The sequence below is a fragment of the Sciurus carolinensis genome, chromosome 17, assembly GCF_902686445.1.
Source record: "Sciurus carolinensis chromosome 17, mSciCar1.2, whole genome shotgun sequence".
Lineage (NCBI taxonomy): Eukaryota > Metazoa > Chordata > Mammalia > Rodentia > Sciuridae > Sciurus > Sciurus carolinensis.
Genome location: NC_062229.1, coordinates 51,324,563 through 51,343,968, shown reverse-complemented (window position 1 = coordinate 51,343,968; position 19,406 = coordinate 51,324,563). Strand labels below are relative to the sequence as shown.

General features: G+C 41.5%; 1 protein-coding gene across 7 annotated transcripts in view; it reads left to right on the top strand.

Annotated features, from left to right (window-relative positions):
- Flnb (filamin B) overlaps nucleotides 1-19,406 on the top strand; it is a 150,178-nt gene that overhangs the window by 46,764 nt on the left and 84,008 nt on the right. For all 7 annotated transcript variants that reach the window (XM_047530203.1, XM_047530202.1, XM_047530201.1 and 4 more), the window contains exon 2: nucleotides 18,943-19,191. In XM_047530203.1, the coding sequence (XP_047386159.1) occupies nucleotides 18,943-19,191 (249 nt within the window). The remainder of the gene's footprint in view (nucleotides 1-18,942; nucleotides 19,192-19,406) is intronic.

Below are 19,406 nucleotides of genomic sequence, written 5' to 3'. Positions count from 1 at the left end.
AACTCTGAGTTGTAGGCTCCAGGGTGTGTTCTCTGGGAGCTGGGAGGGAGCATCTGACTTGAGCACGGATTATAGGAAGAGCTGGTAACAAAGAGACTTGGCAGTGGACTGTGGTCTTCGGCCACAGTGGCAGCTGATGGCTGGGGCCATGTCTTGGCTATTCACCGTGTGTCACTCACCCGCCCTGTGCTGGGACAGTGCACCTCAGGAATGTTAGAATGTGCTTCCCTTTTAGCGAGGCTGACCTGCTGTGTATTTGGTCTGTTTATCTTACTGCCACGACCTCCTGACATGGGACAGAGTTCAGGGGCACAGTGATAAATCTATTTTAGGAGGATGATGTAACCCTCAGCATTTCCCCCTTCTTGGCTTTTCAGTTTTGGAAGCATTTGTAACACCTTCAACATGTATGGGCCTCTTCCTGTGTGTGCCTTTTCCAGGCTCCAGGGTAGATTGGCCAAGAACAGATTCTGGAATTGATGACCTGGGTTCAAATTCCTGCTCCACTGCTTATGAGCTATGTGACTTTGGGTTTAATTTACTCATTCATCAGTTGTTTAAATCTGGAAAATGGAGCTAACAATGGTATTTCATAAAGCAGTTGTGAGAATTCAGTGGGGTGTTTGCTCTGGACTAGGTTGGGCCTCTGCATCATGACTAGGTGCTCTCAGGGTGCCAGGAAGGGGTCCTGAAGGTATCGGGAAGGTGTGGGGTTGATTTTGTTGTTGTTACTATTGGCTTGAAAAGCACCACTAAAGGCAACCAGATGACTTTATCCTCTTGCAATGTAATCTTCAGCATCTTCCAGTACTGTGGCAGACTGGAAACGGCAAAGGCCATCTCCTGAGGTTTGGAGCCTGCTTGTCCAGGAGGGGTGTGTCTGGTGAGGAATGGGAAGCATTTAGATAGTCGCTCGAGAAGGCTGAACAAAGGAGTTCCTCAGAAAGACAACCAGGCAAACCTGAGGAGTTCCTTGTGAAGAGTTCATTGTGGAGAGGTGACATCACACAAAGTGAAAGGCATATGAAGTATACAAGGTGAGGGGCCCTCTCCCTCCTACTCTTTGATACCTGCTTCTCCACCCAGAAGCAACTGCATAGTCAGCGAACCATTTATCTCTTCAAGAAAGATTCTGTACATCCATGAGCCCAGTTATGTAATTCTCCCAGTACCCTTTACTCAAATGCAAAGCAAGCACATTGCTTTTTATCTTTTGATAAAGCCTGTTGATTTTCCCGCATTAGTGCCTAAAGATCTCAACAAGCAACTTTGTTAAAATGAGGAACTCCTTAATATAGACATTATTTCCTGGCATGGTGGCACATGCCTCTAATCGACCCAGCGAGTCAGGAGGTCAAGGCAGGAGAATTGCAGTTTTAAGCAGGCCTCTGCAACTTAGCCATTTCCAATCGGTCTTATAATTAAAATAAAATAAAAAGGACTGGGAGTGTAGCTCAGTGGTAAAGTGACCCTGGGATCATACCACAGTATTAAAAAATATATGTATCTTTTTTTTATGGGTGATAAGAGTTAAAATTTATTATCAAAGGAATGTATATAATTTAACATTTAAAAATTCAAATAATACAGATGATAGTAACAACAAATGAGATTCCATCTTCTGACACCACCTCCTGGGTCTTCTTCCTAGAGAGAGCCAGGGAGGACAGTGGTGTAGGTGCTTCTAGGCCCTTCTGTTTAGATGCAGAGCCAGGCTTTTTTAAAAACAGGATTGCGTGATCCATACTTCTCTGCAGATTGTCCTCTTCCCTTACTAAATACATCATGGATGCCTGTCACAATTGGAAGAAACACATCTTTCTCATTCTTTCCACCACAGCCTGTTATTCTCTTGCTTAGATGTAAAATTTGTTTACCACTTATTGTCAGAGGGGCATTTAAGTTGTTTTCTGTTTTTTTTTTTTTTTTTCTTCCCTGCATTTTATTGTTGTAATGAACTGTTTTAATGGCTGAAAAGATCACTTTCATACCAAAACCTCCCCCATCTCCCGTTAGAAAAAGAAATCACATTATGGAACTTTCTTGAATACTTTGTGCTTCAAATTGAATTTATTGACCTTGCATTTAATTTTCTGTCAGCAGTGGCCTGGCCCGGCCCCTACAGACTGCTCAGGAATCTGCTGGAGGAGTCGGGGTGGCCTGCAGATTTTAGCAAACTGCCAGTTCATTCAGCAGCTCACCGAGCAGAGAACATCTTGATTCTATCAGCTTTAATCCCAGGGCCCTTGTGGGCCTGGCTCTTGTACTTGTTAGCAGATGGAATGCTTGTTGGTCTTGGAAGGCTGAGTTCTGGGGCATTGGGCTTTGAATAGTCTTGAACCAGAATAGAATAGAAAGGCATTGAGGGTCCAGTCCCCCCCCCCCCCCCCAATTGTAATGGGGCATTATTAGTTCCTAAACTTTATATTATTATAGTGGTAATAATAGTAGTCTCTGTTGATAGTGTGGAACCACCACAGGCAGGTACTACCTCCATTACTACCTAATGTTACAGCAACTGGATGAAGTGAGCCCTGCTCTTACTCTCATTGTTCAGATGAGGAGACCAAGCACAGGCCACAGTCCCCCTCACAGTCCCACAGCTTCTGTGTCCTGCATGGAGGGGGATGAACCAGGCTTCTCTGACCCCCCAGGTGCCAGGATGTCTGGGTTTTCAGCTGCCTCACCACCGACTGATCTAATGTCCCCGACCCTGGGTTACTTTATTTTAGCAAGTGACCCACTCTTAAGTGGATTTTCTGCCTCTTGTGCCCCCACCATGCTCTTTACTCATGGTTATTGGAGAAGTGGAGTTCCATCTGCAAATGGGGCTGAGAATTCTTTGGGGCTAGCTCCGTCGTGACTGGGCAGGATGTGTGTTTAGAGGCCTTCGCACTCATTGTGGGCTGAGGTACAAATTTGGGGGTATACATTCTAGCTGTCAACTGAACCAACGTCCTGGTGTAAGGAGGAGAACATCCAAAGGTGTCCATGAAGGGAGACCTTGGAAAGTGTCCCCTTATCTGTCCTCTGAGAACTTCTTTCCTTCAACTTCATCCTCTTTCTGGGGTGATGGTAAGAGCCAGTGGTTATGAATTATTTGGAATTTCCCGCGGCTTGATTCCTATTCAAGACTGTAAGTTGGGAGTTTTGTTCCTTTTATGACTTCACAATCTTTGGGCAGGCTGCCATCGTTGTAACATGAGGTGAGTTACAGGGGGAAATGCAAACTGATTTCTCCCCATTCAAACCAGGGAAGTCACCTTGATCTGGTTTTGTAACAATGTTCAGCTTTTACAAGTTTGTAGTTGAAGGATGAATACCTGTCCTATTCATTATTGTAATTTTTATTTTATTTAACTTTTAATAATGAAAAAAGAAACTGTAGCCTAGTATGGGACACAAAAAGTCAAAGGGGTTTTTTTTTTTTTAATTTTTTTTTCACCCTTGAATAAGGTCTTCAATATCTTGTTCTATGGAGACATCAGTTGTCATGGGTAATAATGTTGTCATCTCTTCGTGGAGTATTTTAGAGCCAAGTAATCAACTTTCTTATTTAAAAGTGTAATCTGTATGTATCACAGGGCCTGGAGTTTGGTAGGCAGTTGGGAAATTTTCATTGGATGTAAGATAGGAAGAGAACAAATTGGGCTTTCAAATAGATGAGGTTCCTAATTTCTCTTTTCCAGAGAAGAGCCAGGCTGACAGCTCTGGGCTCACAGGACAGAACTGCATCTTCTCCTAAGGAGTTGGCCAAGGATGGGCCCTGTGCCCAGCAGTGAGGCATTCACGGGGACCTCCTGGATGGTGGGACAAGTCCATAATCATTAGAGTCCCAAGGGTGTAGTAGATCTTGGTTGAGACAAAGAGACTAAAATCACCTGACTCCCAATTGCACCTCCCGTGTCTTGAGCAGTCACTGTACATGATGCCCTTCTGCCATGTTTTCTTCTGGAGCCTTTCAGGGATAAAGGGAATAATCAGGACAGGTAGAAGTTCAGAGGCCCTTCCTGGAGGTCAGAGACACCTGGTTCACCTCCCAAGGACAAAAATTTACTAGTGTGGGACTTTTATTCAGTGTCCTCATCTGCAAAATGAGAGTAATAACTTCTAGATTCATCTCGTTGAACTTCTGTGATCTATTGTAGGTTCAGAGAAATGGCAAGAGTTTGGGCTCTGGTAACAAAATCTACTTTTCTTCATTGTCACTTTTGGCAGTTGGCTTCGTCTCTGTGGATCTCTGTTGCTTCACCTGTAAAATGGGATTAACCATGAGAGCCACTAGGATCATTGTGAGGGTTTCAGCAGGGGATGCATGGCGCATAGGGCCTGGCTCAGGGGAAGGTCTGGAAGAGAGAGCTGTTCCCCTATTTTTGTTGCCAATGACATAGGAGAAGAGGTTCTTAGGAGTCTTTCCCAGGTGTGGTTTATCCTGCCCTCATTCCTTTCCTCAAGGGCTTCTCTGAGGGTTGCATGTGCACGGGGCCTCTGGGTGGGCCTGGCTTGTCTCCCAGAGAAGGAACTGCTTGTCAGGTGAGGTGGCCTCTGCATGTGACAAACTGAGTTGGAGTCAAAAGGTCAGGAGGATCTCCATTCACAGCCAGCATTTGTTATTTCAGCTGGACACGTTCTCATAGCAGTGGTAGCTGGAAGCTGTGAGCCAGGGCCTGATGGTCGACATGCAGAGGTCTCAGGGGCTCCAGTTGGGGTTTAACCTGAGCTTCCCAGAGTCTGGACACTGAGCTCCTCAACTTACTGCTTATGCTTAGGAGTCCTTGGGGGCCTTGTCCTGTTAGTCACTGAGTGACTAACAGTTTGTGTGGGGATCTATAACTTTGCGGTAAAAACCTAGTTTAGAATGCATTGCTTTGACCATTTTGGAGTGTCATTTCTTCTTTCTTTAAATTTTTCTAACAAGGTTATAATCTTTAATTATTTGAGGATTTCCCAATAATAGTAAATGAAAGGGTCCTATAATCTGGACCCTTTAATAAACCCATCTCATCTTTGAGTCCTGTATGTTTGTTTTTGAAGTGGGTATTGAGGATTGAACCCAGGGGCACTCTGTCCCTGAGCTACAACCCAGCCCTTTTTATTTGAGGCAGAGTCTCATGAGGCTGGCCTCAAACTTGAGATCCTCCTGCCTCAACCTTTTGAGTTGCTGGAATTACAGGTGTGTACCACTAATCCCAGATCTCAGGGTCACTTTATTGTTAGATATAAACTAATTTCTAAAAGTTTTCAAAAGTGGAATGGAAAAGAAAATCACGGGGTGATAAAAATGGATGTTTTGGCCTGGGGATATAGCTCAGTTGGTAGAATGCTTGCCTTGCAAGCAAAAGGCCCTGGGTTCAATCCCTAGCACTGCAAAAAAAAAAAAAGGATGTTTTAAAATTATTTTTTAAAAATTTATCTTTTTTTTTTTTTTGGGGGGGGGGCTGGGGTTTGAAACCAGGGCCTCACACATACTAGGTACTCTACTCCTAAGCTACATTCCCAGTCCCGAAATAGAACTTTTAAATAAAGTGATACTTCTTAACCATAAAATAGGGTGTTTGCAAAGTAGTTCATCATCAATCAGTGCTCTGAAAGTTCACCAAACTCTCTGTGCCAAAATAAAAATCAGGTATTTATGAAACGGTTGGTTCCAACCATTTCAGGCAAAATTTGTCCAGCAAGTGAGAAACGGAAGGGATAGTTTACAAAATAGGAAATTTGAAGTGTGAGGTGATGTATAAGGAATGTTTTATGGGCCTATAGTAGAAATTTCAAATTAGAGATTTGGGAATGTTTACCCAATTCTGTTGCAGAAAAATCCTGGCCACCCCTTCTCTATGCCTTGCCAGGACAGACATTAACAATCTGTAAGATAATCTTTCCTGAGCTTCCACTATACATACCTTGTTTGTGGCAGGTGTTGGTAATCCATTTTAGCAGTCTTTCTTGCTGAGTCCAGATGTGGCCTCAAAACCCAGCAAAAGACTTCTCACACCATATGCCAACACCATGGAGTATTTTATCATGAAAAATTACTAACATAAAAGACATTCTGAATGAATAAACTTATTAACTGAATCCTGACATGGTGATGGGTAATAATCAAGTCCAAAGGCTCTTTTGCAATCTGTGAACAGTTCATGAGCAGGAAAGAGAATCAGAAATCCAGCTGGCCCCAGTTTCCTGGTCTATCCTTATTTTATTGTGGTCTGCGTTTTCTCTTAATGATTGAAATAAGCCCATGTGACTTAGATCTTCCAAAGCCCAGAATGCCCTCCTGTTGTAGTTCAACTACCATAACAAAGAAGTTAAAAAAAAAAAAAAAAAAAAAGAAAGAAAAGAAAAAGAAAAAGAACAGTGGAAAGAATGTGAAAACTTGGTATTTTCCATGCTCAGGTTGGCACCTGATTTTGGGCCCCAGGTTTCTTCCCCTGCCTTGCCAGGCCTCTCCCTAGGCAGGTCACAGTGAGGTGACTGTGGCTGGTAGTGGTGGAGAGTGTGTGGAGAACACCTACCCATGACCCATGGCCCCAAAGTGAGGGTATGCTTCACTTCTGCTCACTGTCCATTGGTGACATAGCCACACCACTGAGAGGCTGGGAAGAGCTGTCTTGCTGAAAGCTGCATTCCTGGGGAGAAGGGGAAAAACCATTTTCCCCAGATACACTTGAGTCACCAGGGCCACACGTCACCTGGTTGTAAGAATCTGCCTCATTTCATACTGCCCCTCTATTGGTTTGCCAAGGGTAAGAGAGAAGAGGGGAGAGAAGCTGGTCTGATCCACTTCATCCTGCTGAGGGATCTTGGGAGTACTAAGCCAAAGTGCACAGTCCATCATCTGCTATGTGAATGGGCTGTTACACCCTTGGAAATGTGACCCCTGGGCAACTGACTGAGGTGGAGCCTTCTTAAGCTAGTCTCAGGGATAGGCTAGGATTCCAGGCATCCATACTAGATGTTCACTGAGGAGAGTGGTTGACTGTCTCTTTTAAGTCCAGGCCACCTTCTTGTTTAGACTAACACTGAGAGCTGCAATTCAAGCCCCGCCCCGCCTGGGTAGTCTGAAAAAAGACAGACTGGAGAGAAACTGCAGAGCTGATGTGGCATGTCAGTGGGCACTGGGTCTTTCTGCCCAGGGTTCGGACCAGGTGATCGGAGCTGCAGTGTGGGGTTACCTTGGAGCAGCCCTGTACAGGTTGCTGCTGCTGCTGCGTGCTCACCCAGGCAGCTAAGGCCGACAGGAAGCCCCAGTGCAAAGTTGCAGGGCTCTACCTTGAATTGCTAAACTTTCACTTTTTCCTCCTCCCTTTGATAAAAGTATGTGGAAATCAGTGACGATAAGAATATTAGTATGCAAGGGACATTATAAGTCGATAGAGGAAATCTGCAATATCTTAATGACCCACTGATTCCTGAACAATATGAGAAAACAAGGGAAGAAAATGCCCCAAACAAATCTAGATGTTACATCAATAGAATCCAACAACAGCATGGCAGAAGAAATGACAGAAAGGGAGTTCAGAATGTACATAATTAAAATGATTAGGGAAGCAAACGATGAGATGAAAGAGCAAATGCAGGCATTGAATGATGAGATGAAAGAGCAAATGCAGGCATTGAATGACCGCACCAATCGACAGTTAACAGAGCAAATTCAGGAAGCAAAAGATCATTTCAATAAAGAGTTAGAGATATTGAAAAAAAAACAAACAAATAGAAATCCTTGAAATGAAGGAAACAATAAACCAAATTAAGAACTCCATAGAAAGCATAACCAATAGGATAGAACAGCTGGAAGACAGAACTTCAGATATTGAAGACAAAATATTTAACCTCGAAAACAAAGTTGAACAAACAGAGAAGATGGTGAGAAATCATGAACAGAATCTGCAAGAACTATGGGATATCATGAAAAGGCCAAATTTGAGAATTATTGGGATTGAGGAAGGCTTAGAGAAACAAACCAAAGGAATGAACAATCTATTCAATGAAATAATATCAGAAAATTTCCCAAATCTGAAGAATGAAATGGAAAATCAAGTTCAAGAGGCTTATAGGACTCCAAATACACAAAATTACAACAGACCCACACCAAGGCACATTATTATGAAAATACCTAACATACAAAATAAAGACAGAATTTTAAAGGCTGTGAGAGAAAAGAACCAAATTACATTCAGGGGGAAACCAATACGGATATCAGCAGAGTTTTCAATCCAGACCCTAAAAGCTAGAAGGGTCTGGAACAACATTTTTCAAGCTCTGAAAGAAAATGGATGCCAACCAAGAATCTTATACCCAGCAAAGCTTACCTTCAAATTTGACGATGAAATAAAATCTTTCCATGATAAACAAAAGCTAAAAGAATTTACAAAAAGAAAGCCAGCATTACAGAACATTCTTGGCAAAATATTTCATGAGGAAGAAATAAAAAACAAAGAAGCAAATCAGCAAAGGGAGGAATTATCCTAAAGGAACTGTCAAATAAAGGAGGAACCAAGATGTGTCAAAAAAGAAATAAATAATAAATAAAATTTTAAATATGAACCAAATGACTGGGAATACAGATCATATCTCAATAATAACCCTGAATGTTAATGGCCTGAATTCATCAATCAAAAGACATGGACTGGCAGATTGGATTAAAAAGAAAGATCCAACAATATGTTGCCTGCAAGAGACTCACCTCATAGAAAAAGATACCCATAGACGAAAGGTGAAAGGATGGGGAAAAACATACCATGCACATGGACTCAGCAAAAAAGCTGCAGTATCCATCCTCATTTCAGATAATGTGGACTTCAAGCCAATGTTAGTCAGAAGGGATAAGGAAGGACATTTCATACTGCTTAAGGGAATCATAAATCAGCAAGATATAACAATCATAAATATCTATGCCCCGAACATTGGCTCATCCATGTATGTTAAACAAATTCTTCTCAATTTTAGAAACCAAATAGACCATAATACAATAATACTAGGTGATTTTAACACGCCTCTCTCACCACCGGACAGATATTCCAAACAAAAATTAAAAAGAAAACCATAGATCTCAATAACACAATCAATAATTTAGACTTAACAGACATTTATAGAATATACCATCCAACCAAAAGCGAATACACTTTCTTCTCAGCAGCACATGGATCCTTCTCTAAAATAGACCACATATTATGCCACAAAGCTAATGTCAGCAAATACAAGAAGATAGAGACACTACCTTGTATTCTATCAGATCATAATGGATTGAAGTTAGAAATAAATGAAAGAGTAAAAAACAGAAACTACTCCAACACCTGGATATTAAACAATATGCTATTATATGATGAATGGATAACAAAAGATATTAGGAAGGAAATTAAAAAATTCTTAGAGGTAAATGAGAACAAAGAAACATCATATCAAAATCTCTGGGACACTATGAAAGCAGTACTTAGAGGAAGATTTATTTCATGGAGCGCATTTAATAAAAGAAGTAAAACTCAAAAAATAAACGACCTAACACTACAGCTCAAAGCCCTAGAAAAAGAAGACCAGACCAACACCAAAAGTAGTAGAAGACAGGAAATAGTCAAACTCAGAGCTGAAATCAACAAAATTGAAACAAAAGAAACAATACAAAAAATTGACAAAATAAATAGTTGGTTCTTCGAAAAAATAAACAAAATTGATAAACCTTTAGCCACACTAACAAAGAGAAGACGAGAGAAAACCCAAATCACTAAAATTCGGAATGAATAAGGAAATATCACAACAGACACGACTGAAATACAAAACATAATTAGAAGCTATTTTGAAAATCTATACTCCAACAAAATAGAAAATTTCGAAGACATCAATAGGTTTCTAGAGACATATGAATTGCCTAAACTGAACGAGGAGGACATACACAATTTAAATAGACCAGTTTCAAGTAATGAAATAGAAGAAGTCATCAAAAGCCTACCAACAAAGAAAAGTCCAGGACCAGATGGGTTCTCAGCCGAGTTCTACAAAACCTTTAAAGAAGAGCTCATTCCAATACTTCTCAAAGTATTCCATAAAATAGAAGAGGAGGGAACCCTCCCAAACTCATTCTATGAAGCCAATATTACCCTGATACCTAAACCAGACAGAGACACATCGAGGAAAGAAAATTTCAGACCAATATCCTTAATGAACATCGACGCAAAAATTCTCAACAAAATTTTAGCAAATCGCATACAAAAACATATTAAAAAGATAGTGCACCATGATCAAGTGGGTTTCATCCCAGGGATGCAAGGTTGGTTCAACATCAGGAAATCAATAAATGTCATTCACCATATCAATAGACTTAAAGTCAAGAATCACATGATTATTTCGATAGATACAGAAAAAGCATTTGATAAAATACAGCACCCCTTCATGTTCAAAACACTAGAAAAAATAGGGATAGTGGGAACATTCCTTAACATTGTAAAGGCCATCTACGCTAAGCCCATGGCTAATATCATTCTAAATGGTGAAAAACTGAAAGCATTCCCTCTAAAAACTGGAACAAGGCAGGGATGCCCTCTTTCACCACTTCTATTCAATATCGTCCTTGAAACTCCAGCCAGAGCAATTAGACAGACCAAAGAAATTAAAGGGATACAAATAGGAAAAGAAGAACTCAAACTATCCCTATTTGCTGATGATATGATTGTATACTTAGAGGAACCAGGAAATTCCACCAGAAAACTGTTAGATCTCATAAGTGAATTCAGTAAAGTAGCGGGATATAAGATCAATGCACATAAATCTAAGGCATTTCTATACATAAGCGATGAATCTTCAGAAAGAGAAATTAGGAAAACTACCCCATTCACAATAGCTTCGAAAAAATAAAATACTTGGGAATCAATCTCACAAAAGAGGTGAAAGACCTCTACAATGAGAACTACAGAACACTAAAGAAAGAAATTAAAGAAAACCTTAGAAGATGGAAAGATCTCCCATGTTCTTGGATAGGAAGAATTAATATTGTCAAAATGGCCATACTACCAAAAGTGCTATACAGATTCAATGCAATTCCAATTAAAATCCCAATGATGTACCTTACAGAAATAGAGCAAGAAATTATGAAATTCATCTGGAAGAATAAAAAACCCAGAATAGCTAAAGCAATCCTTGGCAGAAAGAGTGAAGCAGGGGGTATCGCAATACCAGATCTTCAACTCTACTACAAAGCAATAGTAACAAAAACGGCATGGTATTGGTACCAAAATAGAAAGGTGGATCAATGGTACAGAATAGAGGACACGGACACAAACCCAAATAAATACAATTTTCTCATACTAGACAAAGGAGCTAAAAATATGCAATGGAGAAAAGATAGCCTCTTCAACAAATGGTGCTCGGAGAATTGGAAATCCATATGCAACAGAATGAAACTAAACCCATATCTCTCACCATGCACAAAACTAAACTCAAAATGGATTAAGGATCTCGGAATCAGACCAGAGACCTTGCATCTTACAGAAGAAAAAGTAGGTCCAGAGCTTCAACATGTCGGCTTAGGACCAGACTTCCTCAACAGGACTCCCATAGCCACAAGAAATAAAAGCAAGAATCAATAACTGGGATAGATTCAAACTAAAAAGCTTTCTCTCAGCAAAGGAAACTATCAGCAATGCGAAGAAAGAGCCTACAGAGTGGGAGCAAATCTTTGCCAATCATACTTCAGACAGAGCACTAATCTCCAGAATCTATAAAGAACTCAAAAAACTCTACACCAAGAATGCAAGTAATCCAATTGACAAATGGGCTAAGGAAATGAATAGACACTTCACAGAAGAAGATCTACAAGCAATCAACAAACATATGGAAAAATGTTCAACATCTCTAGTAATAAGAGAAATGCAAATCAAAACCACCCTAAGATTCCATCTCACCCCAATTAGAATGGCGATTATGAAGAATACAAGCAACAACAGGTGTTGGCGAGGATGTGGGGAGAAAGGTACACTCATACATTGCTGGTGGGGCTGCAAATTAGTGCAGCCACTCTGGAAAGTAGTATGGAGACTCCTTAGAAAACTTGGAATGGAACCACCATTTGACCCAGCTATCCCACTCCTTGGCCTATACCCAAAGGATTTAAAATCAGCATATTACAGAGATACAGCCACATCAATGTTCATAGCTGCTCAGTTCACAATAGCCAGATTGTGGAACCAACCTAGATGTCCTTCAATTGATGAATGGATAAAGAAACTGTGGTATATATATACAATGGAATATTACTCAGCCATAAAGAATGATAAAATTATGGCATTTGCAGGCAAATGGATGAAACTGGAGAATATCATGCTAAGTGAGATAAGCCAATCTCAAAAAACCAAAAGAAGAATGGTATCGCTAATAAGTGGATGAGGACACATAATGTGGGGTGGGAAGAGTTAGTGTTAGATTTAGAGTTAGTTTAGGGAAGGGGGCAAGAATGGAGGAAGGAAGGACTGTATAGAGGGAAAAGAGGGGTGGGAGGGGTGGGGGGAAGGGAAAAAAATAACAGAATGAATCAAACATTACCCTATGTAAATTTATGATTACACAAATGGTATGCATTGACGCCATGTACAAATAGAGAAACAACACGTATCCCATTTGTGTACAATAATAAAAAAAATAAATAAATAAAAAATTAAAAAAAGAATATTAGTATGCAATATTATTAGCACGGTGTGGAGAGCTGAGTGCTGGTGATGTTTCTGCATTTGGTCCTCCCAGCAATCCTACACTCATGTTTCAGCATTATCTCAGTTTACAGGTGAAGAGAGAGTGGGTGATGGAGCTGAGCCCACCACCTACAGTCTGTACCTTTTCTGACCTCTCCCTGGCTTCTGTCCTGTCACATGCTGTGTTACAGGCGGGAGTGGGGGTTGGAGTTTGTGTGTGCAGAGATGGCCACAGCCTGGAGCAGTTTAGATTTCTGTCTGAAGAGACTGTATATGTTTTTTTTGTTTGTTTGTTTTTTTTTTGAGACTGATGTCTTGCTGTGTTTTCCAGGCTGGACCACTCAAGCTGCTTCAGCTTCCCAAGTAGCTAGGACTAGGGTGCACACTGCCATACCCTTTTCCTTTTTTTGCATCTACTTTACAACATGCAGCACTGCCTCTCCTAAGGCACTGGAAGTGAGAGAATGCCAGGGAGCTGAGGGAGTTGGTAGCAAAACTGACTGGGTTCTTGACTTTGTGAGGGCCAAACCTTTGGGCAGAGGAGGCAGATGTGCCACACAGGTGATTCTTTGACCACAGTTGTAGGCGGTGCACTGAAAGAGAAGGGCGTACACCCTGAGGCGGGCTTTACAGGGAAACTGTTTTAGTTTTGTGGAGTTGGATGATGCAGAAGGGGCATTAGCCAACCCAGGAAAAAAAGGAGGTGGGAAGGGAATTCCAGACCAGGTGGGCTGAGACCAAGGATGGAGGGTGAACTTGGGTCACCATGAAGCCAGGTAGTCCAGGGAGAGCTGAACATCCAGCCCAAAGGGGCTGCTCAAAATGCTACACTCTCTTTCAGGAAGGTGTGATAAATTGTCAGGAATTCAGTTCCTGGACTTTTTCTGGGTGCCTCTTGGTCGGGGCTTGGGCCATCTTGGTCTCTTTTTACCATTCAACTGAGAAGCATCCTCCTTGCGTAGACTTCACATTTCCCAGGTTTACTGCAATGTGATGGATCTGCATCCCCTTGGGACAGGAGAACTTGGCCTACCTAATGAATTGCTTGTCTTAGAAGAATTGAAAATTGAACATTTCAATCATGTAAATTCATAGCACACTTCTTTTGATTTTGATAACACTTGAGTTATGGATTCTGGCTTTCTGACTCTAGGGAAGAGCATTTGGCACAGCAGGTGCTCAAATATTGGTGAATGAGCCAGGAAAGGAAAGAGGTAACAATTATTAAGTATCGACTATGTGTAGTGCATTGTGCTCAACTCTTGGTATTCTCTGATCTACCTACTCTTTACAACAACCCCATGAAATTGTTCACATTTCTACTTAATAGATGGGAGAGGAAGGGTCATTCAAAGTGAAAAACCTAGTCGAGTTGCTGCTGGTTGTGGAGTCTGTTCTTGCAACCATTCTGCTATGCTGCCTCTCAGAGGGTGATGGAATGAGAGGACAGGGAGCAGAGCACATGATATCCTGTTCCCAAAAGATGAAGTCATAGTGTGGAGCATGACCTTGGTGACATGTCTGAACTGCATAGTCTATTACTCCTTGATTCCTACAGTTACTCTTTGGCTGTTTCTGACCTTGCTGTTAGCTGTGTTGTGACCAAAGGATAACCTGTTGTCTTTTTCTTCATGGGTTACCACCCACCCCTTTCACCTTGGTTAATTGTTGACAGTGACTGAGAAGGAATGGGCTTCCAGGAACCCTGGATAGTGCAGTGTTGGATGTGATGGATATACAAGTGGTTGCATGGATTGGCCCCTCCCATGGGAATGGACAGCGGAAAGGCCACTGTCTCCCTGATTCTGGGGAACTGGTCCACTAAGTAGACCTTTCCAAGATACTTTTGCAGAGTGAGTAAAAATAGCTGCCTTTCACCTGTAAATACCCCCATTGCATGTATGGAATGCATTTTAACGAGGACTAGAGAACTGATGTACAGAAATGATATAAAATTCCATCCCAGCATTTGCAGTAGCTCAACAGAATTTTCTAGTTATTAAAAAAAAAAAAAAAAAGCTTCTGTCCTCACTTAAAAGCAACACTAGATAGTTTAACATAGTTCGAGAAAGGCTGTGTGATTTGAGGGTCAGTGTTGTCCGGAACCAGGAATGGTTATATAGGAATTGCAATTGGAGTTTGGGAGGAGAAATGTATGGCTAGATTCCAGTGCATTGAAATCTGCCCCCACCAGGAGATAGGGCAGGCATGCTGGGTACTTGTTTATCTTATTTCTGAAAGAGGCAACTCTCAGTGTAGAGAGGCTTTTGGCCAATCTGGCCTCTCTCTTCCTTTACATTTCTTTTTTTTTCTTTAATTTTTATTTTAATAGATGGACATGATACTTTTACTTATTTATTTTATGTGGAGCTGAGTATCAAACCCAGTGCCTCACATGCGCGAGGCAAGCGCTCTACCACTGCATTACAGCCCTAGCCCCTCCTTTTACATTTCTGCTCCATGTTTACAGTCAGTATAAACATTGCAGAGCACACTCGGGTCTGAAAATTCTGTAATCCATGGTAATAGACACTGATTCTGTGATGCTGCGTAGCTTTTTGTTTTCAAGGCCTGGGGAGTCTCCTGTTTCTTGTGGATGGGAACTGGGGAGGCCTTTTGGGTAAGTTGCCATCTTTTTATTGTTCCAAAAGTGTGGTCAGGCATTTGAACCTTCACCTGTCAAAATCACTTTGAGAACAAGGACTGTTTTCCCTCCAGTTTCCTAGAACAGCAGAATGAAGGTATCATTTATCCCAGCGAGACCATAACGGGGGCTTTCCTGTTTGGACACCCACTTTGAATTCATTGGAAACAGAATCCTGGGCATTATATTTTTCATAAATTTGGCTCAGACTTTGACTAAGTCATATTTCCCCCCCAAATCTTTTTGATTTAAAAAAGATTCTTGTCTTTTTCCTTTAGAGCAGCATGTGTAAGCTGGATAAAAGTACAACAAAACAGCCAACTGGCTTTGTGTTTTGAGTTACGCATTAAATCTTCAGGTTTGCTTTTGAAAAAACGTTCAACACGAAACTCAGGGAGATTTTGAGTTTTGTACACTGGTGACCCGTAGCTTAGTTCATCCAAATTCCTTAGGGTGCAAGAGACTGATGCCACTCTCTGCCAGACCACCACTGTTATTCTGACTATTGTAAATGCGCATACATATGCCTCACTCCCCCACTTTCTCTTTCTCACCCTCCCACTTTTTTTTGTTGTTGTTGTTTTGTTTTTTTAAAATACTAGGGATTAAACCTAGGGACACTTAACCACTAAGCTCCATTCACAGCCTTTTTCATTTTTTATTTTGAGGCAGTGTCTCATCAAGTGGTTAGGGCCTCACTAAATTGCTGAGGGCCTCAAACTTGTGATCCTTCTGCCTCAGCCTCCCCAGTCAAGAATTACAGATATACGCCACTTCACCTGACTGCCCACATTTTTGAATGTTGTTCTTCAAACCTTTAGCTTGAATAAAGGAAACTGGAATGGAAATTTGACTAGGAAATTCTGATAATCAATAGGTAGTTAAGTTAGTAATGAAAAGCATTTCAAAGACAACCTGTAATAGGTTGTCCAAAATTTTTAGTCATGGTCAAGGACTGCCAGTTGGAGAAATGTCTGGTCCTGGGGATGAATTAATTGCTCAGATGTCAAGTTCTGTGCAGGATCCAGGGTTTTGTGCTGACCACTGCTCCTATATTGACTGGAGGACCTTTGAAGCAGGACTGGCCTCATGTTCACACGACCTGTGTGTTCAGAGGGCTCTCCACTTGATTTAATGCTGTTACAATTCTCCATGTCTTAAAATTCTCCATGCTTTTGGGGTAAGGGGCCCTACATTTCCTTTTTTTACTGGGTACTATGAATTATGTAGATAGTCGTGCTTCAAAGTTGTTATTTGCACAATTGGTTACATAGAAAGTCCTTGGACACCTTAACTTGGAGTGAAGAGTGCTTGAATTTAGTTTGTCTTACCAGCCAGTTCATGATAATCTTTATTTGTCCAGTGTACATGGTCAGGTTTTATTATGACTGAATCTGCAACTGTGAAATTAATTCCTGGTTCCTGTGGGTTTGGGTGTGGGCTTTTAGAGGATCTTTTGTTGTAAGAGATCCAACAATAAGCAGGTTAATTTTTAGAAAGCCCTCAGCCTTTCAGTTTTGAGTGGAAGACCATGTACTCCTTAGCGGCATGTGAGTATTTTTTCATGTGGTTGTAGTTGGGATTCATCATGTGCAATCTGGTGCATATCTAACCCAGGTGGCTTGTGGCGGGGCACAGGGATGACTCAAAGATGAAGAAGGATTGGTTACTCTCTGCCAGACATTCCTGGGGCCTGAGGGTAGAAGTTGGGGAAATGGATAGAGGGTCCTGTGTTGAGGGAAAGGACACTGGCGTTTATACACATGCTGCTGGGGATGTAACACCACCAACCTTGGGGTTTGGTGCCTGAATGATAAGCCAGGTTTTGTCCTGTAGGAGGATGGGGTGAAGGGTGTTTCCATCAAAAGGATATAGAATACCAAGGGGCCCTGGGGGGCTCAGAATAAGATGTCCTAGGGGAATAGGCCATCTTTGAGCCTGAGAATGGGTTATAGTGGGTGGGTGGGGGGTGACAAGGATAAAACTGACTGGAACTTGTGTAGGTTCTGAAGGTGCTGCATGTTTAAGGAGTTGACTATGGAAGTAGGGACAGAAAGTCGGGACTAGAAAAATGGTGCTGGGTTATGTGAACAGCAACTTAGTTTTTTCATGGTTGTCAAAGATGCTGTGGAAGGGAAGAAGGCTGCATGTTTATTGGGAAGGTCTAGAGAAGGATTTGCCAGGAGATTTGGGCAGGGAGAGATGACACACTGTGCAAACTGTACCAGGGGTTTCAAGGAAGAGTCCAAGATGGTTCTAATGTTTTCAACTTGGAGTCCCTGTGGAACGGGATAGTAACTATGGAGGATGTTTGGGGGAAGGGAGAGAAGAAACCAAGGGAGAGGGAGATAGTGATTGTAAAGATAATGTTTATAATGCCTGAGCTTTTTAAAGAAATTTAAAAATTCCTTTGTATAGGGGATTGAATCGGGGGTTGCTGTACCACTAAGATACACCCCCAGCTCAGTGGCAGGGTCTTATTAAGTTGCTCAGGTTGGCCTCGAACTTGTGATCCTTCTGCCTCAGTATCCTGAGTAGCTGAGATTTCAGGCATGCACTGCTGTGCTCAGCAGTGTTTGAGTTTTGATGGGTGTAGATGAAAATTGGAAAAAGGACAGAGAGGTGGAAGGGCTCACCAAAGTATAGCGTATTTTGTTAAGCAGAGGGAAGACTTGAAAGGGGCTATGACTTTGGCTTACCACTTACTCTGGCTTTGCCCAGTTGTGTCATTTTAACTATTTATGAGTTCTTCTTTTGAAAAAGTGACTTGTCAACTTTTGTCAAAAATGATACTATCTAGCGTTGGAGAGATTTAAGGGGAAGCTGTCTTCTTAAACCTGTAGATAGGAGTATAAACAGAAACAGTTTTTATAAGGAAAGAATGACTAGACCATAATTATTAGTGAAAGCTGATTGTAGGACTGGGGATGCACCTCATTGGAGGAGCACTTACCTAACGTGTGTGAGGCCCTGGGTTCCATCCCCGGCACTGCAAAGCAGTCAACCATATATATAATATAAATTCAGGGCAGCAAACACTGTGACATTAGTATATACAAGCATACACACATATAGTCTAGTGGACTGTGCCACCAGGTTAGCAGGTGATTTTCATTGTGATGTCGCCACTTCTTTTTATTGTCTATATTTCTTTTTCTTTTCTTTTCTTTTCTTTTCTTTTCTTTTCTTTTCTTTTCTTTTCTTTTCTTTTCTTTTCTTTTCTTTTCTTTTCTTTTCTTTTTTTGATGGTGCTAGGGATTGAACACAGGGCCTTATGCCTGCTAAGCAAGTACTCTTTCAATTCAGCTTTATCCCCAGCCCCTTTGTCTGTATTTCTGAAATGATTTTTTTGTAAGTTGTAAAAACTTTTTATGAAAAATTTTAAGCGTACACATAAGGTATTATAAGTATAGTGCATTCTCATGATCCAGTGGTACCAGTGAACAACACTTTGGAATCATTTCCTCTGTTCCCATCCTCAAGTATTTTGATGCAAATCCTAGCATTTCACCCCTTGACTCTCAAATATCTCAGGGGCAGGAACTTCATTCGCTTTTTTATAGGGGGCATGATTTGCACTTATGTCACCCAGGAGAATGGTCACACCTATGCCTGTCTCCACAGATAGCAAAGCCATTGTGGATGGGAACCTGAAGCTCATCTTGGGTCTGGTGTGGACGCTGATTCTGCACTATTCCATCTCCATGCCCGTGTGGGAAGATGAAGGGGATGACGATGCCAAGAAGCAGACACCAAAGCAGAGGCTTCTGGGGTGGATTCAGAACAAGATTCCCTACTTGCCCATCACCAATTTCAACCAGAACTGGCAGGATGGCAAAGCCCTGGGAGCCCTGGTAGACAGTTGCGCTCCAGGTAAGTGTCCTGTCTGCCTAAATCATCTCTTGGGTTGGGAGTCATTGGACCCTAAACCTCTGGGTTTAGGGAAGGCAACCTTTGCTGTGATTGGTATGTGTCTCCTGATTTTAGCCCATTGTATGACAAATAATGAAACTAAAAATGACTCTGTTCACACTTCCGGTGGCAGATGTTCTAGGTATGTCCATAGATACGTTGGAGCATTGAATCTA